The following is a 26864-nucleotide window of genomic DNA, read 5'->3' as shown; positions in this document are numbered from 1 at the left end:
TGACCAAAGAGGAACCCTGAGAGGCACATATTATCACCATGACATCACAAATAACAAATTCCTTGACTAAGAAGGAAAGTGATGTGCCCAAGTCACTGGATTAAAAAGTGGTAAGGATAAAATTAGAAGTCAAATCACTCAACCTCTTTAGTCCAGTGTTCTTTCTCCAAAGTGTCTAAAAGATTTTAATTACAAATACGTAACAAAAGAGATGCTGGGAGGGATGTATCATTTACATATTAATTTAGAATATAAACATTTTTCCATACCTCCTCCCTGGATCTATCAAAGATCACTGGAGCAGACATACTCTTTGATTCAATTCTGGGAGCAATGAGTGTAGTGGGGGTCACAGGTGTGACTGCAGGAGAAGGTTCAGAGGAGGGTATAGGTTCCCTTTCTGGACTGTCCAGAGAAACTTCTTCTGTAGCTTCTAGATACAAATTAAACAAGTTAGTTAAGGACATGGTCACAAACTCTCAATAGTCTACATAACAGTTAATGAATTATGAAAAATATTTTTGCATGACCCAAAATATAAAAACGCCATTTTAAAATAATTGTTATAATGTATGAATCCTTCCTTAGCTGTTTACCAAAACTTTAAAACCAACAGTGATTTTGTTGATTTTAGGAAGAATTCTGTTAAGTCATCATAATTATCTATACTAGTGGTAGGAATAAGCTAGTAGGAAAGCAATGATGTGGATAATTCCACATTCATTTGTGTCTGGAGCTGTAACATATCTAATACTTATGGTAACTTACCTTCCAAAATCTTTTATTCAGGCCAACATTATGATTCTTTTATACATACGAACACAAATTTTATGGCAGAAGGCTGCCCCAAACTATCTTAAGGGAAATCCACAAAGTTAGTAATCTAAAGCAATCGACTGCTAAAGATTAGTGGATATTACTTGAATATACAAATATGATCCAAAGCAAACAGGTGTTCAGGTTTTAATTCAAAGTGTTTGTTCACTTGAAAAATCTAAAATTAAATATATTTAGAAACAAATCAGATCAATAAACTGAATGTCTACAAACTAAGTCACATTGTGCTAAACGCAATGGAGAAACACAAAGAAATGTAAAATATCATACCTGCCCTCAGGGAGTTTATAATCTAGTTGGGAAAACAAGACATAAGCATGTGGAATGTTAAATAATAATAAAAGACAAATAATAGCCAAGAGAACAATAAAAAGAACGTTACAAGACATCTAAATGCTATATGAACCACAGAACAAACGCTATAATTTGAGTGCAGATGGAAGAGAATAATTTAGGCTGGGGAAAATCAGGAATATTTTACAAAGCTGGACTGAGGATATGAGGGTGAAAAAGAGGGAAGAATTCCATGAAAATGAAATAGAGTTGACCCTCGAACAACACTGGAGTTAGGGCTGCCATCCCTCCACACATTCAAAATGCTGAGTGTAACTTAGAGTCAGCCCTCCAAATATGTGCTCCTACTGTAGTCGAGGTTCTGCATCCTTGAATTCAACAAACCTTGGATCATTTCATACTATAGTAGTTACTAATAAAACTGATGGAAATGTTAGCTATCTTGATTGTAGTAGTGGTTTCATTGGTGTATATACATCTATCAAAATTCATCAAATTGTACATCTGAAATATGTGTAGTTTACTGCACAGGAACCACATCGCAATAAAGGTGTTAAAAAAAATCTGCATATTATGGACCTAGTTCAAACCCGTGTTATTCAAGAGTCAACCATAACTGCATAAGCTAAAAGCAACGCCAAAAAGGTGAAAATTATAATCAGTGGCCAAAATGAAAACCACAGTTGTGCTGGTATATAGAATTGATACCAGGAAAAGGCAGGCTGGACTGACTGTAAGGGAAACAGGATCACAACAGTGGTTTCTAACCTGAGGTTCTTAGGTTCCTTGAGGTTTGGGATGGTAGTAACGATAGTCAGTGAGCCATTTTAATACCTCAAAAAGTATATCAGTAATATATTTATCTGAAATAACGTAAATATATTAACAATTAAATACATAAACAGGTTTTTTTGTTTTTTTTTTTGTTTTTTTTACCATTTTACCGTGGTAAACCATGGTAGCCAGAGGAAGGAAAATAGACTACCAATGCTGAACAGACTATAGATGATCCTAACATAAACTAAATGCTCAAATGCAACTTTAGGCTGTTAAGATTGCTAGTTATTTAGCCTTAAAAAAAACAGAAACCATTGAGCAGTGTAAGACAATTAAGAAAGTATATCAAAGCGAGGAGGTGTGAGATCTTTAATCTGCAAACAAGCAAAATAACAAGGAGCAAACAAAACAAAAAGAAACCCAAAAATCTATGAAAAAGGTACTGTTATTGGCAAGAAATCCACAGACAAAAAAACTGAAAGACGTAGTAACTTTGAGACAGCAGTACAGATAAAGTCATTTTAACTTTTCAATCACATTCTACTTCACTGATGCAAGGTATTGTTCTTTACAAAGACTGACAGGCTGTTTCAAAAAATAGGAGATCTCAAAATAGGAAAAGCTAAATATGATCTAAATAGCTAGTATGGAGGGGGGAAAGTAAAATAAATAGGTAAAGGGAGAGAGAAGGGAGGAGGGGCAAGATGTGGGTAAGGGATTAACAGGTACAAACTATTATATATGAAATAAATAAGCTATAAGAATGTATAGTACAGCATAGGGAACACAGTCAAGATTTTATAATAACTATAAATAGAGTATAACCTTCAAAAATTGTGCATGACTATGTCGCACACCTGAAACTTACATAACTATATATCAACTATATCTCAATAAAAAAAATTTAAAATTTCTTTAAAAAAAAAGGATAGAGATTTAGGTTCAGTACAGCAAAATATAGTTTGCCTTAAATTCTCCCCATGACTTGTTTATTTTAGCAAAAGTAAACGAACACACTACAAATTAACAATGACTAATTAAAACTACACCTAAATGTTTCAGAAAATGCCCCATAGACACTAAGTACAAAGATTAACATTTCCCTGGAAGAGATCCTTTGAGGATTAAGTATAAATTGATTATGTCAACATTAGCTAAGTAATATTTCATTCACTGAACTTAGATTTGGTATCATTTGCTGAAAAGCATAAGTGAAATAAGCTAAGTTCCCTGGCAGAAAAAAGTTCTAAAAGTCTAGGACAATTTCAACACTGGCAATTTGCTCACCCTCACTTATTCTTCCAGGACAGTTTTCTAATGTGTGTGTTTGGATTTAACAAATGGTTGGAAGGTGCTCTGTAGTCACCTGTATTTGGTGAACATTTTGTAAGTAAGCTAATAACAGTAATACACGTCACACTTGAAGTTTTACTGATACCACTTCTGACATAATAATATTTGAAATGCTACCCCAAACACATTAGCATACATACTAATACAATCTAACCTCCTTATGGTTTTAAAACCAAAATGGCTAAATCTCTAGAGCAATACCTATAGTTTCTCCTCTGATACAGGTCTTAGAACACCTAATGATGTCCTTATTGAAATGCAGTTAAGTTTAAGATAAAAGATAAAGCATAAGAAGTGTTTGTAGAAAACAAAACAAACAGATGACTATTTCTATTGCTCAGTGTGTCTCTCCTCAAAAACAAAAACAAAAACAAAAAAACTGACATTGATCATATTTGAATCAAAATATTTAGTACAGGTCATGCTAGGTAGACTAAAACACGAAAAAAGACTTTTCTAATTAAGCTTAGTGGGCAGATATCATTGTACTGTCCTCATGTGGCAAACTGCCTGGGCACACTGTAAACAAGAAAACCCTCTTTCCTAATATACACACATACTCACACAGAGTTCTCAGAATTTTAGCATAGTCATTGATGTAAAATCCTGAGAATTAAAGGTGAAAGAGTCCTTAATAAAAGGGCTAATCCAAGTGTCCTATGTACAACCCTATACTATTAGAGGAACAGGCACAATTTTAGACTAGTACCTACTTAGTAGAGAAAGAACTTATGTTGTCTTTCGGACTAAAATACAAATGCCATGAAAAAACTTCTAAGGACTGCCTGGAAAAAAGTCCATGAAAGAAAATAAAAAGAATTATTACAACTTTAATTAACTGTGATTTTTACTCTAAGTTGTTAGGTAGCTACAAAAAAGGTGGGGGGATATGATTGGTGTTTGGTGTCATACATTAAATTTTCAGACATGAATTCATAAAATTCATGAATTCATCTGCAGTGAAAACTTTCCACATAATCAATAGGAAATTATATAGACCTTTATAATGGAGGACTGTCTCTTTAAACACTTGCATGAAAAAAACAAGATGGCTTAAATATTCAACCACTACAAAAGTGGAGGACACACTATTAAATTTTAACTCAATCAAAACCAATTTAGGTAAATTAAGATCTTAAACAAAAAGATTCACTGTTTTAAATATTTGTGTCATTAATTCTAAGGGAGATTTTGCCTTTTAATATTTAAACATTAATTTGTACCTAAATTTTAATTTTTTATAAGTTAGAATGGATTTCACCAAATCCTACCTTCACATCAAAAATAAATTCCTCAAGCATCAATTTACTCACCTAAAACTGAATCAACATGGAACAAGTGGTAAATACTGAAGCATTTTGTGAAAACAGATTTCAAACAGAGATTACAAATAAAGTGATTTTTAAATCCAGAATTTACTTTTGCTTTGTGACTACTTACAAGTAATAAAGAATACAATTGCTGCTATTTTTCAAAGTATGAATGCCAAAACCATCAGTTTGAGCCTAAGTACCGATCAAAATAATAAAATTATAATGTGATTTATTTCAAATGCTTAAAACCACAAAGGGCCACATTTGTGCTCCTCTTTAACAGTCTTTATTTTTCACAAAGCAGTCTAACTGAAATTTCCTATTCTGCTAAGTCATTAACAAGAACAGCTGCTACTCATAGTTTACACAAAATGTCAGCTTTGCTTTATGAAATATTTTCTAATCAGATATGTTCTACAACAGACAATTAGTAAAAAGAATAAAGATATTTACAATTACCTGCAAAAAGATCTTCTCTGTCATCATCTAGTACAACTTCTGCAGGTTTTGGACCATTGGAGTTCGTACTAACATCTTCTGCAAGAAGACTAGCAGGTTCTGGAGATGATGGACTTGACTGTTAAAAAAACAATAATTGATAACAGATTGGCATGTTTGTCTGCTATAATTATGTCCTTATACACTTCAGAAAAAGACCATTCTCTTCATATGAAGGGAAGAAAGAACAAGAACAGCTATTTATGGTTCCTCCTGTGAAGGTAAGGATGAATCAAAAACACACTTTTACTGGTCTTCTCCTTTCTTAACAAAAAAAGTCACTTAAGATTTAATAAAGAAAATCTTTTCTAATCATCCAGTTAGGGAAACTAATTTATCATGCTGAATTATAATTAATAAAAACAAGATTTAATTATTTATATAGCATACAATATTGATTATGATATAATTGTAAAAATCAGATTTTGAAAACATACTGCATGAATAAGAAGTTCAAAATGCCGCTTTACTATAAGAGGAAGGTTTAACATTTTAAATTACAACTATAATTATTCTAAAATTTCTATAGTTTCAAACTAAAAATGTGCCTTCACCCAAACATTCATATTTCAACTAAGCAAAGGGACTATTTTTGTACTTCTTAAAGCACAATGACCAGCATAATGGAAACAAGATTGTAAAGCTTTTAGTTTTATCATAGTTTTCTTACAGTATGTTAAAACCAATACTCCTTAAAAAAAAAAGTTGTACGTGTCAAAAGTGCACAGCTAGATACTTTTACAAACCCATAGCTGTGTAACCAGCACCCAGATCAAGAAAGAATATTACCATCAACTCCAGAAACTGCACTCATGCAACTTCCCATTCTTTACCCTCTCCCCACCCAGATTTCTAGAAAACAACATGAATTAGTTTTTCCTGGTTTTGCTCTTCAGAGAAATGGGATTATATGGAATATATATTTTTTTGTGTTTGGTTTTTGTATTTAATGTCATGAATATGAGATTCTTCCATTTGTTGCATGCAGTAAATAAGACACTCGTTCTCACTGCTGTAAACAGTCCACTATATAAATATACCATAACTGATCCATTCTATTCTTGATAGGCATTTGGGTGTTATTGGTATTTTTTTTTTTTTACCACTACCAATAGTGCTGTATGAACTTTTTAATATATGTATCTTTTAGCAAACATGTTAACAAATTTCTGTTTGTTACGTACATTGGAGTGGAACAACTGGATCACAGGGCAGGTGAATGCTCTGCTTTAGAAGATATCACCAATCTTCTAAAGTAGTTGTATAATTTACACTCCCAACAGTAATATATGAAAATTTCAGTAGCTTCACATCCTTGTCAACACTCTAATATATTCCATCTTTTTCATTTCAGCTATTATGGAGGATGTAGAGTGTATCTTACTGAGGTTTAAATTTGCACTTCACTGATAAATAATGATGCTGAGCAATCTTTCATATGTTTAACAGACAATTTGATATCCTTTTTTGTGAAGGGTCTCTTCAAGTATTTTGCCCATTTTTTTCTTTCATTCTTACTGATCTGTAGGAGTTCTTTGTATATTCTGGATACAAGCTCTTTGTTACATATGTATCATAACTAAGTATTTTCTCCAAGTCTCTATCTTGCTTTTCCACTTTCTTTACAGCCGACTTTGATGAACAGAAGTTCTTAATCTTAGTAAGAGTAAGTTATCATTTTTTTGTTTTACTGTTAGTAAACTTTTTGTAGGACAAATAATCTTTTAAGGCCACTCCTAATTGACAAGATTTTTTCATCAGCTTTTTGAGTAGATTATCTTCTGGCATGAAGACATTTCTTTAGAGCTTTCAAAAACAGTTCAAATTCCTTATGAGAAAACTTAAAGGAGAGGCTTTCATTTCTCTCAGGAGCTCATTCTTACAGACCCAAACTCTCACAGAAGTGGACCTACCTCTATTTATTGAAATTTAAAAACAAATAAGCTTTTATTATAAACTTTTTCTAGATGTTCCTGACAATCTCAATCTCATCTCTAGCTGAATCTGGTTAGCTGAGTGGTAGATACACTCCCATTGCATTTCTATTTCTTCTGTCATAATTTGTTACCAAATTACACTTACCTGCTTATAGACTACAAACTCATAAAAAGAGTTCTTCTGGAGACTATCTTTCCTTGTTTATTACTTTTTACCCAGTTCATGGCAACAAACACTCAATGACTATCTCTTAATTAAAACCTAAGAAAGTAATTATGAGTACATCTAAGAATTGGTCAGTCAGGTTGTCTACAATACTGAAAAGTTTGAAATATCCTAAAATACATCTACATAAAAATGTAGCAGAGTGGTTCCAACACCCATTCATAATAAAAGCCCTCAGTAAACTAGAAATACAAGGGAACCTCCTCAACTTAAAGAGTATTTACATAAAATCTACGGTGAACATCATACTTAATAATGAGAAACTCAGAGCCTTCCCACTAAGATCAGGAAAGGGTAAGGATGTGTCCTTTTGCCATTGCTTTTCAATATCGTACTGAAAGACCTAGCCAATGCAGTAATACAAGAATAGGAAATAAAAGGTATACAGACAAGGAAGAAATTAAACTCTTCACAGATGAAGAATCCAGAAGAATCAACAAAAAAGCCTCCCAGAACTAATAAGCAATTACAGCAAAGTTGCAGGATACAAGGTTAATATATAAAAGTTCATTACTTTTCTATATACTATCAACAAACAAATAGAACCTGAAGTAAAAAAAAAAAAAATTTTACATCAGCATCTAAAACAACTAAATACTTAAGTATTAGGTCTAACAAAATACATACAATATATATATGAGGAAAACTAGAACACTCTGATAAACACAATTTAAAAAGAACTAGATAAATGACAGAAATAACCCATGCTTATGAACAGGAAGACTCAATACTGTCAAGATGTCAATTCTTCTCAACTTGATCTATTGATTCAATGCAATCCCAATCAAAATCCCAACAAGTTATTTTGTGGTTATCGATAAAATGATGTTAAAGTTTATATGGAATAGACAACACATTACTGAAGGAGAATTAGTGGATAGACTGAAGCTACCTGACTTTAAGACTTACCGTAAGGCTACAGTAAGCAATACTATGTGGTATTGGTGAAAGAATAGATTAATGGGATAAAATAGAATGCCCAGAAATAGATCTACATAATATAGCCAACTGATCTTTGACAAAGGATTAAAGGCAATATAACAGGGAAAAAAAAGTCTCTCCAATAAATAGTCCTGGAACAACTGGAAATCTATAGGCAAAATAAGAACTTAGACACAGACCTTATACCCTTTATAAAGATCAATTCAAAATAGATCACAGACCTAAATGTAAAGCACAAAAGTATAAAACTCCTAGAAAACAACCCAGGAGAAGATCTAGATAACTTCAAGTTTCATGAGTTTCTAGATAGAAAAAAGGCACAATCCATGAAAGAAAGACTTGGTAAGTAGATAGACTTCATTAAAATAAAAATTTTCTGCTCTATGAAAGATACTGTCAAGAAAATGGAAAAACAAGCTGGGAGAAAATATTTGCAGAAAACACAGGTGATAAAGCACTGTTACCCAAAATATAAAACAAACTTTTAAAACTGAACAATTAGAAAATGAACAACCCAATTAAAAAACAGGCCAAAATTCTTAACAGATGCTTCACCATAGATATTCACATGGCAAATAACCATATGAAAAGAAGCTCCACATCATATGTCAACAGAGAAAGGCAAATTAAAACAATGAGATACCACTATACCTTGTGGTGGTACGCACTACATACCTACTAAAACAGTCAAAATCTGGAACAATGACAACATCAAATGGTGATGAGGATGTGGACCAACAGGAACTCTCATACACTGCTGGTGGGAATGCAAAGTGGTACAGCCACTTTGAAAGACAGTTTGGTAGCACATTTATAAGATAAACATAGTCTTATTGTATGTTCGAGCAATCGTGCTCCTTAGCATTCATCCATAGGAGTTGAAAACTTACGGTCACACAAAAACATGCACATAATACTTAAAGCACCATTGCCAAAATTTGGAAGCAAGGAAGATCTTCTTTAATTGGGTGAATGGGTAAATAAACTATGGTATAATCCAGACAACAGAATATCATTTAGACTAAAAGGAAATGAGCTATATAGCCATGAAAAGACAGAGGAAACCTAACTGCATATTACTAAGTGGAAGAAGCCAGTCTGAAAAGGCTACATATTGTGTGATTCCAACTATATGACACTATGGAAAAAGCAAAACTATGGAGATAGTAAAAACACCAGAAGATTGAGGGAAGGGAGGAATGACAGGCAGAGCACAGAGGATTTTTAGAGTAGTGAAACTACTCTGTATGATATTTTAACAGTAGACACATGCCACTATATATCTGTTCAAACCCAGAGAATATACACCACCACTTATAACAAATGTGTCACTGTAGTGGAAGATGTTGATGATGAAGGATAACACATGTGTAAGGGAAGTATATGGGAAACCTCTGTAAACTTCCAATCAATTTTGCTGTGAACTTAAAACTGCTCTAAAAAGTAAAGTTTATTTTTCAAAACACATAGTAGCAGAGTGGCATTTACTGACAGAAAAATGCCTGTAATGTCAATATGTAAAAAAATTACACACATGATCCAATTTCCTGACAATATTCATCAAAAATAAGTGTTTCCATTTGCAAATGTTAGCCACTGCATATATAAATAGATTAAAAAATTTCTTCTGTATAGCACAGGGAACTATATTCAGTATCTTGTAATAACCTTTAATGAAAAAGAATACGAAAATGAATGTATGTATGTACATGCATGACTGGGACATTGTGCTGTACATCAGAACTGACACATTGTAACTGGCTATACTTCAAATGAATAAAGAAAGAAATGTTTTCTGCAGTTGGCCCTCTGCATCTGTGGGGTCCAACAGATTCAGCCAACTGCAGATTGAAAATATTAAAAAAAAAAAAAAAAAAGTAAATTCCAGAAAGTTCCAAAAAGCAAAACTTGAACTTGTCACAAGCCAGCAATTAATTACACAGTATTGCACTGTATTTGCAATTGATACAACATATACATTGAAATACATATTATAAGTAATCTAGACATGATTTAAAGTATATGGGAGGATGGACATAGGTTATATGTAAATATTACATATATCATTTTATATATGAGACTCATATAAAAGGACTTGGGTATTGGGGAGGAGAGTGGTTCCTGGAACCAATCCCCTGTGGATACCAAGGGATAGGGACAACTGTACCTGTCCTGAATAAAATACAGGCACTAAGGTCCTACATATAGCTTGTACACTCAACTTCATTTTAAACAAAGGTTTCTATTTGTACAGTATCAAAATTTCCAGGGGATCAAAACCTCTGGAATCTTGTTAATGATTACATAATGAATTTCCTTGGGTACCAATCTTTTGGTCTATATGGTGAGAAGTGCATCACAACTGCTATTATACTTTTTTGCCTAACCCATTTTAGTCCACTGTGACCTCCTCTGCCTGGCAAAGAAATAAAGCTGCCTTTTCTACTTCGTCCAAAACTGTCCTTGAGTCTTAATTTGGTAAGGGTATGGAGGCCATGTTGTGGCAACATACCAACCCAAAAATCTATAAACAGCAAAAATATCCTTCAGGAATAAAGATGAAATAAAGAGTTTTCAGATGAACTACAAATAAAATAATTCATCATCAAAAGACTTCATCTAAAAAAATGCTAATGGGAATTGTTTATACTGAAGAACAATGACGTAAGAGGAACACTGGATGAAGGGAAAGCAACAGAAATGCTAAATATCTGAATAACAAAAAGAAACTATTTTCCCTCTTTAATTCTTTAAAATAGATATATATGACTGTTCAAATTAAAAATTGTAATACAGTGCATAGTTAGAATATATGTAGACTATTAATAACCTATATGTATTAATATAATTGGATGTTAAACTGACTATACTTCAATAAAAGTATATATTCTAAAAAAAAAAAGTGAAGAAAACAAAACAGCTAAAGTGAAACACACACAAAATTGCATGTTCATGTTTGCTAATAACTTGGATAGTCATAGTTCTCTGATACCAAAATCAGAGAAAGAAAAACTAGCATATTTATATAACAAAAAGAATTCTTTTATCTCATAGTTCAGCACCTGAGACTAGAGGACAGAATGGGAATGCTGTGACGGTGGGCAAGTCAATGAGCAGTCACTCACTAAAGGCCTTCAGGACTCATTTATCTCTGCCTCTGTCTCTCCATGTCTCTTTCAGTTCCTAGTGAGTGCAAGAAGAGCGGTTCTCCACTGGAAGGAAAGTAGAAAGAGAATGGCTACTGAATGAGGAAGTGATGGTGGAAGGGAACATTGACAGCTTCTGGGTGATCAAAACTATAGTTGTCTAAAACAGGCATTGAGACATCAGTATTTTAATAAAATGTATACTCTTCTTTTCTCCCCCTACATCATCATCTAGTAGTTTGCTACAGATTATTTTTACAATAAATTCTAAGCTTGCTAATAACTATTCAAAAACAAAAACAAAAAACAACCAAGACAAAAGAAGCCCACCTGAGCCTCTTTCTCCCACTGATTAACATTGAAAAGCTCTGGACAGAATATAAAAACAATGATCTAAAAGTAAATAAGAGGTGGATTGAGGAGGGAGTCAAAAATGTGAAAAATGATCCTCACAGGGATCATTTCTTCTCTCTCCCAGTTCTTTCTGAGTATGATGCCAATTGCAGACCTAAACTAGGAGTGTGTAAAGCAATGACCCCCTCCAGAAAAAACCAAACAAACAAAAAAACAAAAAACAAAAAGACATTTGTCTTTTTAACATCAAGGACCCTGCAACCAGAGAACATAGGTGGAAAATTCTTTTTTCTCTTCTCTGCCCTCAACCTTTTTCTCTCCTATCCCTACTCTCAGGCCACACCTGGTTGCTTAGCTGCATGACACGGCAATGATGAGAGCACTAGCATATAAACCCCAAGAGAAAAGCTACTTCTCTAGTCAACTGAGCCAGGAAAGGGGGACCGAGTAGCCCGAAGAGCAGGGGACAGGAAGCCTCACTAGTATTTTCTCTCCCTTCTTTCATTGCTTTTCTACAAGTGTGGCCCAAGCTGAGATAAAGTATGTGACAATGCAGGCAGCTAAAACTCTGAGAAGCCTATGTTTCTGGGCAACAGCCTTAGAAGAAAGAGATGAGCATCTCTTTCCCAAGCAAAGACCAGGCTTATTTACTGTCCAGTGTAATAAAGATGATGTCTCCTCCGGAGCAAAGAACAGGCACACTTACTGCCTATTATAAATGATCTGGGTTCCCTAAGTGCAACTTCATCAGCTGTCACACAAACCAAAGGCTGGTGCAAAATCAGCCTGGATCCTCCATCTTACTACCCTAGCAAAAGAGGGATAAGGGAAATGGTCACAAACATACTCATGCTACTTGCTATGCTTTGACTAATAAAGTCCTTTATCATGTCAATTTTCAGCAACCATAAAATGAGTTAATTTGTTAGCTTACCAGGAGGGTAAAATTTCAGACCTTTCACAGTTCTTAAAAGAAGTCAGTGACTTTGAAGATAAATCAGTAGAAAATAGCCAATCCGAGTAACAGAGAGAGGAAAAGAAATGCAGAAAAAGAACAGAATCTCAAGGAGCTGTGAAATAATATAAAAAGGACTAACATTAATGTTATTTAAGTCCTAGAAAAAGAGTAGTGCAAAAAAATATTTCAAGAACTGATGGCTAAAAGCTTCCCAAACCTGGTAAAAGACATCCATTTACAGATTCAGAAACAAGCAAACTCCAAGCAGGACAACTTCAGGGAAAACTAGATGAAGCTACATCATTAAAAATGGCTGAAATCTAAAGATTAAAAATCCAAAATTTGAAGCAGTTTCAGAAGAACAAAAAAATTACATTTAAAGAAACCATTAGAAGGACTGAATATTTCTCATCAGAAATCAGAGACCAGATGACAGTAGCACAAAATCTTTAAAGTGCTGAGAGAAAAGAACTGTGAACACAGAATTCTATATCCAGCAAAAACATCCTTTAGGAACAAAGGTGAATTAAAGTTACTCTCAGATTTAAAGAAAACTATAGGAATCTGCCATCACTAGGTCAGCTCTTAAAAAAAAAAAGGGCTAAGACAAGTTATTTAGCCTGAAGAGATACAAGAAAATAAGAAAAACCCGGACCTTCAGGAATAAAGGAAGAGCCACAGAAATGTAACTCGTGGAATGTAACAGACCATTTTTCTTCTCAAATTATTTAAAATGGCCATAACTATGAAAGCAAAAATTATAGCACTGCCTGGCTTTCAAAGTTTTCAACGTATGGAGATGTAACACATGTGAGAACTATAACACAAAGGAAGAGAGGTAAACGGACCTATATGGTTGTAAAGCTCTGCATTTTATTTGGAGATGTACAATATTAACTCTAATTGGATCATAAATGGTTAGGTATACATTTCCTTCTGTTTTCAGAGAGAAAAACAGAAGAGAAAAACAGTAAACAAGTAAAATCTAATCCAACCACACCAATATTCACATTAAATGTAAATATTCTAAACACACCAATTAGAAGACAGAGGTGTCCAGATTGAATATAAAAATAACAATACACAACAAAAACCTACTGTAAAGACAGGTAAGTTGAAAGCAAAGCAATTGGAAAAATAGGTCACACAAACAGAGTTGGAGTGCCACATTATCAACTGATAAACTTCAAAATAAGGAGTGTTACCAGCAATAAAGAGGAGTATCACATGATAAAAGATCAATTTACCAGGAAATTGTAACAATACTAAATATCTGTCTCTAACAACAGAGCTTCAAAATCTATGAAGGAAAAACTGAAAAGGAGAAATAAAAAATTAAAGATCTACAATTACTTAGAGACGTCAAAACTCTCTTCAGTTGACAGAATAGACACCTAACAAAGGAAGACAGAGAAGACATGCAAAATACTATCAACTTGACTTAACATTTAGAGAATACTTTAACAATAACATAAGACTCTACAATAACATCAGACTATACATTTTTTTCAAGCGTACAGAGTATTCACCATAATAGATCATATTCTAGGCCATGAGACAAACCTTAACAAATTTAAAAGAACTGAAATTATAAAACATTCTCTGCTTATAATCAAATTAAGCTAGAAATTGGTAACAGAAAGCCACCTAGAAAATCCTCATTTTGGAAATGAACACACTTCTAATTAACCTACAGGTCAAAAAGGTAGTCACAAGGGAAATTAGAAAATAGTTTAAACTGACTGAAAACAAAACACAATATCAAAATTTGTAAGATGAAGCTAAAGAGGTATTTACAAAGAAATATATAGCTAAATACTAATACCAAAAAAAAAAAAAAAGGCTAAAATCAATGATCCAAGCTTCTATTTAACAAAACAGAAGAACAAATTAAACAGAAAGGAAATTAATGAAATTAAAAAACAAAACAGAACCAAAAAAAACAAAAAACAAAAAACCCATAAAGAAATCAGGAAACCAAAAGCTGATTCTTTGAAAAGATGGTAGTAAAATGACACACCTTAGGAAGATTAAAATAAATGAATAAATAAGCAAACAAGGAGATGACATACATTACCAGTATCAGGAATGAAAAGGAAGGAGCATTACTCATAGACCCCACAGATATGGTAATAAGATAATGGAGTATTACAAAAAAACCTATGCCCATAAATTTCATAACTTACATTGAACGGACAAATTCCTTAGAAGTTACATACAATCAAAGTTCACCAAAAAGAAACACTTCTCTATCTATCAAAGATACTGAATTTGTAGTTCAAAATCTTCCAAAAACAAAACTGCATAATCAGATGATTTCACTAGCAAGTTCTGTCAACATTTAAGGAAAAAAGACTAATTCCATACAACTTCTTCAATAATACAGACAAGGAGGAAACACTTTCCAATTCATTTAATGAGGCCAGTATTTGTTACCAAAATTAGACATTACAAAAGAAAGCAACACACAAATATCTGTCATGAACACAGACACAAAGGTCTAAGCAAAATATTAGCAAATTGAATGCAGCAATATATAAAGGATAAATACATTATGAATTATGAATGTGTGGGCTTTATCCCAGGGGTTTATCAAACTAACAAAGAAAATTACATGACCATCTTATTAAATGCAGAAAAAGCATTTGCCAAAATCAACATCCATTCGTGGATACAAAATTTCAGAAAACTAGGAATAAAAGGGAATGTCTTTAACCCAATGAAGGTCATTTCTTAAAAAAATCGTACTTAAGGGAGAAAGAATGAATATATATTTCTATAAGCCTGAAAAGGGAAAAGATATCCACTCTCACTGCTTCTATTCAATATTACACCCTTGGTTCTAGCTAATGCATTAAGGCCACAGAAAGTAAGGTACAAAGACTGGAAAGAATGAAAACCAATTACAGACAACATGACTGTCTACATAGAAAATCCCAGGGACTCTACAAAAACCTACTAGAACTAATGAGTGTTTTTAGTACAGTTGCAGAATACAAGATAAACATGTCATCAATAAGTAAATGTAAAAATACATAAAAGCATCAAAAAAACCATAAAATACTTAGATAAAAACTAACAAAATATGTGCTAAATCTGTATGCTGAAAATTATAAATAAATTATAAATACTGGTTAAAAAAAGGGCCAAAAAAAAAAAAAAACCAGAAATAGTATACTTATGACTTAAAGGCTCAATACTGTTAATATGTTAATTTTCCCCCAGACTAATCTATGGATTCATCACAATCCCAATTAAAATCTCAGCAGAAATTTTCAGTATAAATCAATAAACTGATTCTTAAATTATATGGAAAGGCAAAGTACTAAAACAGCCAAAACAGTTGAAAAGAAAATTCAAGACTCAGCTACAGTAATCAAGACAGCATAGAACTGGCAAAAGTAAAGTCAAAGATCAATGAAACAAAATGGAGTCCAGAAACAGACCCCCACATGTGTGCTCTATTGATTTTTGACAAAGATGCAAAGGCAACCCAATGGAGAAACTTTTAAGTCTATTTCCTTTAACTTAGTATAAAGCATCTAAACTTCATCAATACCTACTATATATAGAAAATCCTAAAAGGTCCACAAAAAAACTACTAGAACTAATCGAAGAATTCAGCAAGGTAGCAGGTTACAAGATTAACGTTCAAAAATCAGTTGCATTTCTTTAAACTAATGATGAATCAACAGAAAAAGAAAGTAAAGTAACAATCCCCTTTAAAATAGCACCCAAAGTAAAAAAATACCTAGGAATAAATCTAACCAAGGAGGTGAAAGAATTATACACAGAAAACTATAAACCACTGATGAAGGAAATTACAGAAGACTTAAAAAAATGGAAAGATATCCCATGCTCCTGGATTGGAAGAATCAATATTGTTAAAATGGTCACACTGCACAAGGCAATCTACAGATTTAATGCAATTCCTATTACCCAGGACATATTTCACAGAACTAGAACAAATAATAATAAAATTTTTATGGAACCACAAAAGACCCAGAATTGCCAAAGCATTACTGAAGAGAAAGAAAGAGGCTGGAGGAATAACTCTCCCAGACTTCAGACAATACTACAGAGCTACAATCATCAAGACAGAATGGTATTGGTACAAAAACAGACATATGGACCAATGGAACAGAATAGAGAGCCCAGAAATGAACCCACAAATTTTTGGTCAACTAATCTTCGACAAAGGAGGCAAGAATATACAATGGAATAAAGACAAGTCTCTTCAGCAAATAGTGTTGGGAGAATTGGACAGATCTATGTATATCAATGAAGCTAGAAGACTCCCTTACATTATACACAAAAATAAACTCAAAATGGATCAAAGACTTAAACATAAGACAAGATACAATAAACCTCTTAGAAGAAAATATAGGCAAAACATTATCTCACATACATCTCAAAAAGGTTCTCCTAGGGCAGTCTACCCAAGCAATAGAAATAAACAGCAAGAATAAACAAATGGGACCTAATGAAACTTACAAGCTTCTGCACAGCAAAGGAAACCATAAGTAAAACAATATGACAACCTATGAAATGGGAGAAAATTTTTGCAAATGATGAAACCAACAAAGGTTTGATTTCCAGAATATGTAAGCAGCTTATACGACATAATAAGAACAAAACAACCCATCCAAAAATGGGCAGAAGACCTAAACAAGCAATTCTCCAAAGAATAAATACAAATGATCAATAGGCACATGAAAAATGTTCAATATCACTACTTATCAGAGAAATGCAAATCAAAACTACAATGAGGTATCACTTCACACCAGCCAGAACGGCCATCATTCAAAAGTCCACAAATGACAAATGCTGGAGAGGCTACGGAGATAAGGGAACCCTTCTACATTGCTGGTGGGAATGCAGGTTGGTGTAGCCACTGTGGAAAACAGAATGGAGATTCCTCAAAAGACTAGGAATAGACTTATCATATGACTGAAGAATCCCACTCCTGGGCATATATCCAGAAGGAACTCTACTTCAAAAAGACACCTGTGCCCCAATGTTCATAGCAGCACTATTTACAATAGCCAAGACATGGAAACAGCCTAAATGTCCATCGACAGATGACTGGATAAAGATGTGGTATATTTGTACACTAGAATACTACTCAGCCATAAAAAACGACAACATAATGCCATTTGCAGCAACATGGTGTTCCTGGAGAATGTCATTCTAAATGAAGTAAGTCAGAAAGAGAAAGAAAAATACCATATGAGATTGCTTATATGCGGAATCTAAAAACAAAAACAAAAACAAAAACAAAAAACATAAATACAAACCAGAAACAGAATAGACATAGAATACAAACTTGTGGTTTGCCAAGGGGGCAGGGGGTGGGAAGGGACAGATTGGGATTTCAAAATTTGTAGATACTGACAGGCATATGCAGAATAGATAAACAAGATTATACTATAGAACACAGGAAAGTATATACAAGATCTTGTGGTAGCTCACAGCAAAAAAAAAAAAAAAAAAAGTGACAATGAATATATGTATGTTCATGTATAACTGAAAAATTGTGCTCTACACTGGAATTTGACACATTGTAAAATGACTATAACTCAATAAAAAAAGTAAAAAAAAATAACTTTATCAATGTCATTGCATGTACTGAAAAGTACTATCAATCTACTTAATATTTATAGAATATTCCACCCAGTATCAGTATCAGACTATACACATTCTTTTCAAGTACACATGTAATATTTACCATGATAGAGCCATAAAACAATCTGTAACATGGTTTTCTTTCAATATATGGTGCTTGAATAATGAGTATATGAATAAAAAATGAATCTCAATTCTATAAGAAAATTAACTAAAAATCAAACTGACATTTAAATATAAAAGTTAAAACTATAAAACTTATAGATAGACACATAAGCAAAATCTTTGGGACCTTGGGTTAACATCACCAAAGTATTTCACATGCAACATCTAAAATGCTATCAATAAGGGTAATTCGAATGTCACTAAAATAATGTTTGCTCTGTGAAAGAAATTTTAAGAGCATAAAAAGACAAGCCACAGACTGGAAAAAAATATCTTCAAAACACATATCTGACAAAGAATTTGTATTTGGAATACTTGAAGAATTCTTAAAATTCAATAAGGAAACCCACTATAAAATGGGCAAAAGATGTGAAAGAACACTTCATCAAAGAATTTTAGCTTTTGCTGATTTCTGTGCCCTAACATGCCCTCTGTGGCTGATTACCCCGACTGAATGTGAAGCCAGTAAGATATGTACTTTCTACCATACAGACAATAAATACATAGCCTCAAGAGCACAGAAAATAGTTAAAACACAATAAAGGAATTAGGAAGTGATGAGTTTTAAATATTTATTACCTTTGTTTTTAATATAACTTACTTAAATATGTTTACATAACTTAATTTTAACGATGGCTGAATACTAACCAGCTTATAAAATTCCTGAAAATTTATTTCAAGCATGCCACTGCCTGAAATAAAACAACTGCTGACAGAGATGTAGAACAACTGAATTCTCACTCATTGAAGAAAACAGTTTGGCAGTTTTCTTTCTCTTTCTTAGGATCTTTTATAATTTCATTAGATGTCAGAGATAAAATGAATGGAAACATGACCAGAGACTAAAACAGGCAAATCCAGCTGCACTGGTTTCCTTGGGGCTAGCCTTCATAATACATAGTAACTGTGATTCTCTGAATAGGGATAAAATTTCAACATCAAAATAACTTTTATGGATGCCAGGAAATACAGTGACATGCTTTTGTTTTAAAGCATCATGCTTTTGATTTAATGAAACCACATATTATCAATTCTCAGACTTGGAGAACACTGTCCTAATGGATAGGATCTTGAATTATATTATTACTACAGCCATTAACTTGTGGGACAAAAAGAAAGTAACTTCATCTCCCTGCACCTCATCTCCCTTGAACCTTGCTGGCAGAAAGTCTGGCAGTTTCTTAAGTTAAACATACATTTAGAAGACAACCATCAATCCTACTTCTATTTCCCCAAAAGAGATGAAACTTGTGTTCATACAAAAACCTGTACACAGATGTTTGTTAGCTTTACTCATTAATGCCAAAAACTGGAAACAAGAGAAAGGTCCTTCAACAACAAACAACTATAATACATATATAAAATAAAATACTAATTCAGCAATAAAAAGGAATGAACTATTGATACATGCCAACATCAGTTAAATCTCAAAATGTTTTAGGCTAAGTTAAAGTAGCTACCTTAAAAAAATTTCATACTGTTTTATGTAATATAAAATAATTAATTCTATTATATGAAATTCTGGAAAACACAAAGCTATAATGCAAAAAATAGATCAGTGGTTGCCAGAGGCTAGGAGTGGGAGAACTACATGAGAGAATTTTGGGGGGATGATGGAAGTATCCTATATTTTGACTGAGACAGTAGTGAACTTTACTAATTGTGGTAAATTTTATCTCAACTAAAAATTATCGTCACAGGAAAAAACCCAAAAGTTCAATTTTATAGGAAAGTGGGCATTTGAGGTGGGGTGGGTATAGCTCAGTGGCAGGGTGCACGCTTAGCATGCACAAGGTCCTGGGTTCAATCCCCAGTATGTCCACTTAAAAAAAAAAAAAAAAAAAAAAAAAAAGGCTGGACCTGGAGATCGTCATTCTAAGTAAGCCAAAAAAAGAAAAAAGCCATATGATATCACTTACATATGGAATCTAAAGAAAAAAAAAGGACACAAATGAACTTATCTACAAAACAGAAACAGACTCACAGACATAGGGAACAAACTTAGGTTACCAGGGGGTAAAGGGGTGGGAAGGGATAAATTGAGAATTCAAAAACTGCACCTCTTGGGATGTAAATGTTAGCTATCTTGACTGTGATGGTGATTTCATGGATGTATACAGCTATCAAAATTCATCAAATTGTAATCTGAAATATGTGTAGTTTACTGTACAGGAACCATATCACAATAAAACTGTTAAAAATAAGATTTTCTTAAAAAAAAAAAAGACAGGGGGCATTTGAAAATTAACATTAAAAACAAATTTCATTCTTTTTAAGAAAAAAACCTGCAAAAAAAAAAGCACTTCTGCCTCAAGCAACTTCAAAGAATAACATTTTTTATAGGCACTAAAAGTAGTTCATTCTAATTATACTGTATAGCACAAGGAAATACACACAACATCTTGTGGTAGCTCACAGAGAAAAAAAAAATGTGACAATGAATATATGTATGTTCATGTATAACTGAAAAATTGTGCTCTACACTGGAATTTGACACAACATTGTAAAATGACTATAGCTCAATAAAAAAAACAACCCAAAAATAGTTCATTCTAAAATTCTTAACTTTAATGGTTTCCAGGGAAAGTGATCAACTAGAGTTACATCTCTTCATAAATCTCTTTCTAGTAATTTTCCATGCTGTTGCCTTTAAACACCTGGTCACAAAATGTTTTTCCTCTAAAACATGGGTAATTCATAATAAAATTTTCAAAAACTTAATATATTTAAAGTTGGATGCCTACCTAAATATAATTAAGAAAACAAGTTATACGCTTTTAATACCTTTCGTGTTGAGACAATGGATATTATAGTTCTTTATCAAGAGTCTCTAGTCTTTATTTAGTCTCTTGATAATGTCACTCACTTTTCAGGGTTTCAAAGATCATCTCTAAGCAATTAAGTCACTCCAGTTTTCTATTTTATTTCTGTACTATGTGCATATATCAATTACATATGTATCACCTGTTACTGCAGGTTATTTGTTCACACAGCTATGTCTAGTATGTTGACTCCTCTTGGTTCATATACTCCATGAAGGCAGGGACTAGATTTCCAGAGTCCGGTTTAGTGTCAGCACTCAGTAATTTGACAGACTCCCAAATCTATTATTTCTAGTACATTGAGCATTTCTAGCTGCCTGATGGTATCTTTCCTGGTGTAACTTATACCCAAATGAAATAAACTTGTAATTCCTTCCCCTAAACATTTCAAGTCTTAAGATGTCTATCTTTTAACCTGCTATAGCATCAATTTCCTTCTCTCCTTTATTATTTGCACTTTTCTTCTTGAGGCCTTTAACCTCAGACTTCAAATTACCTCCAACTCGTCAACGTACCAATGATACCTCCCACTCAAATTTATCCTTGTAACTGCCAGCCCATTAATCTTCCCAGGTGTTCATGTTACAATCCCTAGAATCTTACACAGCTCTCAACTGCCTACATAATAATTAAAAAGCTCTTCACAGTATCATCATATCAACTGTAACATCCTATATTCAGCCTCTCAGAATTATTTATGGTTCCCTGGAATACGGACTGAGCCTTAAGTGACCCACCTTTCAAACTCTCTAATATTACCATCATTGACTTTTCCTAGCCAACAGAAACATTTACTGTTCATCTACTATGTGTCAGGAACAGTTTTAAAAGTTAGAATCTCTGCCATTTCACTAGTACTTTCAGTGAAAACTGGTGTTTTCAGATCACATAATCACAGTCTATCTATATCAGTTTTCTGTACACCTCTTTCTTCTCCACTGGAGATTTTCTGTCCTCAAAGACTTGCATGACCTTCTGATACTTGCATTCCCATTATTATCTAAACAGTATGGCAGAGACTAACTAGTCAAGTATTTACTGAAGTCAAGTACAGTATCTTCTGAGCACTTACGGCATGGGGTTACATGGTGGGAAAGGAATTATAAGACCTGTGAATCTCCTACCTGGAAATTTCATTTGAAATGTTGGGGAAACTGTGGTTCTCAGTTTAACTTCAGCTAACCCTTAAGATTTGAGGTTAGTACAAGAACCTGGTGTAAATAACTACAGTCAACTGATTTTCAAAAAGAGTGCCAAGACCATTCAATAGAGAATTAAAGAGTCTTTTCAACAAACAGTGGTGGGACAACTGGATTGCCACATGCAAAAGAATGAAGTTGGACCTTACCTCACAGCATGTACAAAAGTTAACTCAAAATGGATCAAAGCTTTAAATGTAAGCGCCAAACCTATAAAACTCTCAGAAGAAAACAGATATAATCTTCATGACCTCGGATTAGGCAAAGGATTTTTATATATGACATTGAAAGCATAAGCAACAAAATAGAAAACACTGGACTTCATCAAAACTTTAAAAAAAATTTGTGCTTCAAAGGACACCATCCAAAACATGAAAAGAATGGGGGGAAATATGCAAATCATGTAACAGATAAGGATATACAAAACCACACTAAGATACCATTTCACAATATACTGGATAGAATCAAAAAGTCAGAAAGTAAGTGTTGGTGATGATCTGGAGAAACTGGTTCCCTCACACATAGTTGGAATGTAAAATGGTGTGGCCATTAAGGGAAATCACTCTGGCAATTCTTCAGATGATTAAATGTAGAGTCACTATATAACCCAGCAATTCTACTTGTACACAAATGTTTACTGCAGCATTATTAATAATAGCCAAAATGTGAAAACAATCTAAATGTCCAACAAATGACAGAATGGATAAACAAAATGTGGTATAGCCATACACTAGAATATTATTTGGGCATAAAAAAGAGTGAAGTATAGACTTAGAAAACATTATGCTAAATGAAAGAAGCCAATCATAAAAGATCACACATCACGTGATTTCATTCATAAAAAGTTCAGAAGAGGTAAGTCTATAAAGACAGAAAGTCAATTAATGGTTGCTTAAGGTTGGGGCCAGAGGGGCTTAGGGAAGGTGACGGGAGATGGTAGTTAAAGGGTATGGGGCTTCTTCTGAGGTGATGAAAATATTTTAAAACTGACTGTGGTAATGGTTGCACATATCTGTGAATATACTAAAACCTACAAAATTGTACACATTAAATGGGTGAGTTGCATGGTATGTGAATTATATTTCAATAAAGCTGTTAAAAAAAAAAAAAACAATGGGCATACAATATATATTTCCAGACTCTTTTAAGGCATTGTCTTACTAGTTTACATTTCTTTAAGGCAAGTATCTTTTAAGCTTAGGGTTACAACTTCTATTTAAAAAAAAAAAAAAAAAAGAAAGAAAAAAGGCAGTATTCCTAAACAATTTGGAGACTTACCTCTCAGGTACCAAAAAAGAACAAGCTTTTGCCAAAATTTTTCCCCTCTCACTATCTTCTCTGCTTCCTATGCCAGCCCTTCAGCACTCTGTTTCATAGTCACAATAGAAACATACACTAGGGGTTTAAAATATGCTTTATCTACTGAATGTTTTTATGTGACTATTCTTAATTTTGAAAGGGAAGGAGTTTAATATTGGGATAAAGTATACTCATAGCATACAAATACACTAAGCTATATAATCATTACAAGCTTATTAATTATGACACTGAAGCTATCTATAATTTGATTTTTACTTATATGGATTTCAATGGACTTTTTTCCTCAAATGCCATCAAAAGAAAATTTCTACATGAATAATATAATTTTAAAAACTGACTTTTTTAAAATACAAAGACATTAATTTTTATGTCTTACAATTTACAGCTTGGGTAATAACTATTTTCCTAGGTAATAACTATTCAAAGATGATTATCTGCATCAGGATCACCTGGGGCTTTGCAATTCACTGTTGTCTATGGACCAGAAGCAATGTCAAGAGGAGAGTTTGTTAAGAATGTAGAATATTGGGCTTAACTCAGTTCCACAGAATCAGATTTGCATTTTTACAAGATCTCTAGGTACCTTACATATAAAGTTTGAAAAGCAATGACCTAGAACACTTATTAACATGCAGATTCTAGCAAGGCAAAGGCATCTGCATTTTAAATAAGAAACTCATGGTTTCTCCTGTACACTGAAATTTGACACACTATTCAAAAGAAAAGTGGAGTACCGAAAAAAACATTCCTTTAGAGCAGTGTTGGTATACTAATAAATAATGCTATATAACTTTCCCCAAATAATTTGAAAAGCAAAAACAATTCTTAATTTATAACTCTCACAATTATACTACCTTAAAAGTAATAACCTGAATAAGTCTCATGAAATAAGCGGTTTACATGAACAATCAAAACCAACTTCTTAAAAACTTTCACAACGTACTAACCAAAATAAATTTATTCATACTCAAAATTCGGCAGAGTTTTACCAAAAAAAAAAGTCAAATAGCTTGTTAACAAGTCCCATCCAAATGGGAACTATAAATTATGGTTCCTTTTATTCAACTGTAAAGATTTCAATTAGACAGAATGCTTAGTGTTCACTGTATTCTAGTTTATACTATGTCAATTAAGTTCGTTCTGATCTTTGCTGGTGGGAAGTCTTTGTAGACTTTAAAGGGAATATAGATTTTAGGATCCTGCATAGACACTAACTTTCAATACATGTTAAGGGAGCTGTAGAGCATATGTAAAGGACTACAAGAGAACAAACCCTCAAAGCTAATCTGCTGTGCAAGATTATTTTTTACTACTTCTTAGGAGATGCTGGCTTTGACAACTTACTAAGCAAATACTTGCTAAGTGAGAATGTTTAGGATTCGTGAGGAACACGAAAATTATCAAGGCACTATCCCTAGCCCCAAGAAGCATATAATCTTGAGGAGAGGTGGGGTTTGGCCAGGAACCTGCATATTACAATTAGCAGAATGTGGTCAGTACTGAAAACAGTTCCCGGAGTACCCAGTTTCAGGTAACTTAATTTCAGATAATGGACACTTTACAGTAATTTCCAATTGATTTGTTGCAGAGGTGAACAACGAGAAAAACTTACTAAAAAGCACTTTAACAGGAAGTACAGTTCAAGGTAAATAATTCTCTGGGAAGTTTTCTTCTATTTTAATACGCATACACACACACAGTTGGGTTATGAGGTGTGTGTGCTCTCATCAAAGCCGAAGCAGTTCATACGAGAACTGGATAGAGGAGGCCCAAGAAGTTAACTTCATAGAGGGCGTTTCCTTTGACAAAAACAGGAACATTCAGCTTCAGAGATCGCTGATCATGCGAGAAAAGAGGAAAAGGGAGTGAGGATCTGTTTTTATTTCTCCCCTGGTAACTTTTTAAAAACCCAACCCCGCACCCACAGCAGTTTCCTGGACTACTTCTTCCCTTACACTTTATATTTTCTAAACACTAAGAGCCTTTAAAAGTCTAGGAGCTAAAGAAGACAAACAAAACGGATCAAATGCATTTAACTACATAACAGTCCCAAGAGAACTAGTAGTGCATGAAGGGCCAGAACAGGAAAAAGTGCATCAGCGCTCTTTTCGTCGGTCTTCCCTTTCACAGGCACACCCTCCCCTGGGAAGGGAAAAGCAAGCACCTCTCTAAAGGGGCTGCGGAGGTCCGGCAGCGCGGTGAGGTTTGCTGGAACCCAGGGCAATACCTTCTCCGCTCTCAAAGAAGAGATGCAAGTGACACCAAGGAGGACCAGCTGAGCGGGGAAAGGGCACTGCGATGCTCCGTCCGGTTCCCGGCCCCATAGGGGATTATGTCGGCCCCCGGCCCACAGGCTGCTCTCCTCAGAAGGCCTAGCCGCTCAGACCAACTCCGGCCCACTGACAGGGACCCGAGGTGGCGCCCGCGTCACAGGTGTCGCCCCAACCAGGTCCTTGCAAACCCGGGGGGATGGGGAGGGACAAGTCGGGGCAGGGGAAAGGCACCTAAAGGTGAGACGCGCACCAGCGACGGAGCGCAGCACCCACGGCGACGCGGCCTCACCTCTAAGGTGGAGACAGTGCTGGTGAACAGGTCCTCCCCTTCCTCCAGCTCCTCAAAGTCGGTGGGTTTCCCGTCCCCCAGCGGAGGAGGCTCCCTCTCGGCCGCCATCTTCGCTCGCCCAGACGACTGCGCGAGCGGGACCTCACGGACCTGTCACGTGAGCACGCACGGCTTGGGTGGCGCGCCGGCCGCCGGGCTCCCCCGCCTCCCTGCCCGCCTCGCGTGGCCCCGCCCAGCCGCGCGCGCGGCCCCGCCCCCAGCCTCGTGACGGCGCCCGCCCGGAGCGCATAGCGCGCAGCCCCTCCCCTTTGCCTCTCCTTCCACCTCCAAGTCTGGGTCACCAGTTTTTCACCGCCCACTTGCTGCTCTGACTTTCGTGGAAAAATCTTGGGCTTTTATTATCACAGCCCTTCTTACTAGGTCTAGGCCGAACGATTCTGATATTACCAGTTTTTAAATCTCCTTTAGGAAGTGGAAGAGGATGGAGACCATCTTTGGGCTTGGATTAAGCAGACAGAGCAAGGTTGAAGATTGGT

General features: G+C 34.4%; 1 protein-coding gene across 1 annotated transcript in view; it reads right to left on the bottom strand.

The window, feature by feature from the left end:
• Positions 1–26487, bottom strand: part of SNX2 (sorting nexin 2) — a 53267-nt gene extending 26780 nt beyond the window's left edge. The window contains exons 1-3 of the mRNA XM_010998816.3: positions 26329–26487; positions 5034–5151; positions 270–433 (exon numbers count right to left, since the gene is read on the bottom strand). Of these exons, the coding sequence (XP_010997118.1) occupies positions 270–433; positions 5034–5151; positions 26329–26436 (390 nt within the window). The 5' untranslated portion in view covers positions 26437–26487. The remainder of the gene's footprint in view (positions 1–269; positions 434–5033; positions 5152–26328) is intronic.
• Positions 26488–26864: the final 377 nt, after the last annotated feature.

Source organism: Camelus dromedarius, chromosome 3 (assembly GCF_036321535.1).
Source record: "Camelus dromedarius isolate mCamDro1 chromosome 3, mCamDro1.pat, whole genome shotgun sequence".
Classification (NCBI taxonomy): domain Eukaryota; kingdom Metazoa; phylum Chordata; class Mammalia; order Artiodactyla; family Camelidae; genus Camelus; species Camelus dromedarius.
Note: the sequence above shows the minus strand (reverse complement) of the source record. Positions and strands in the feature narration are given on the sequence as shown.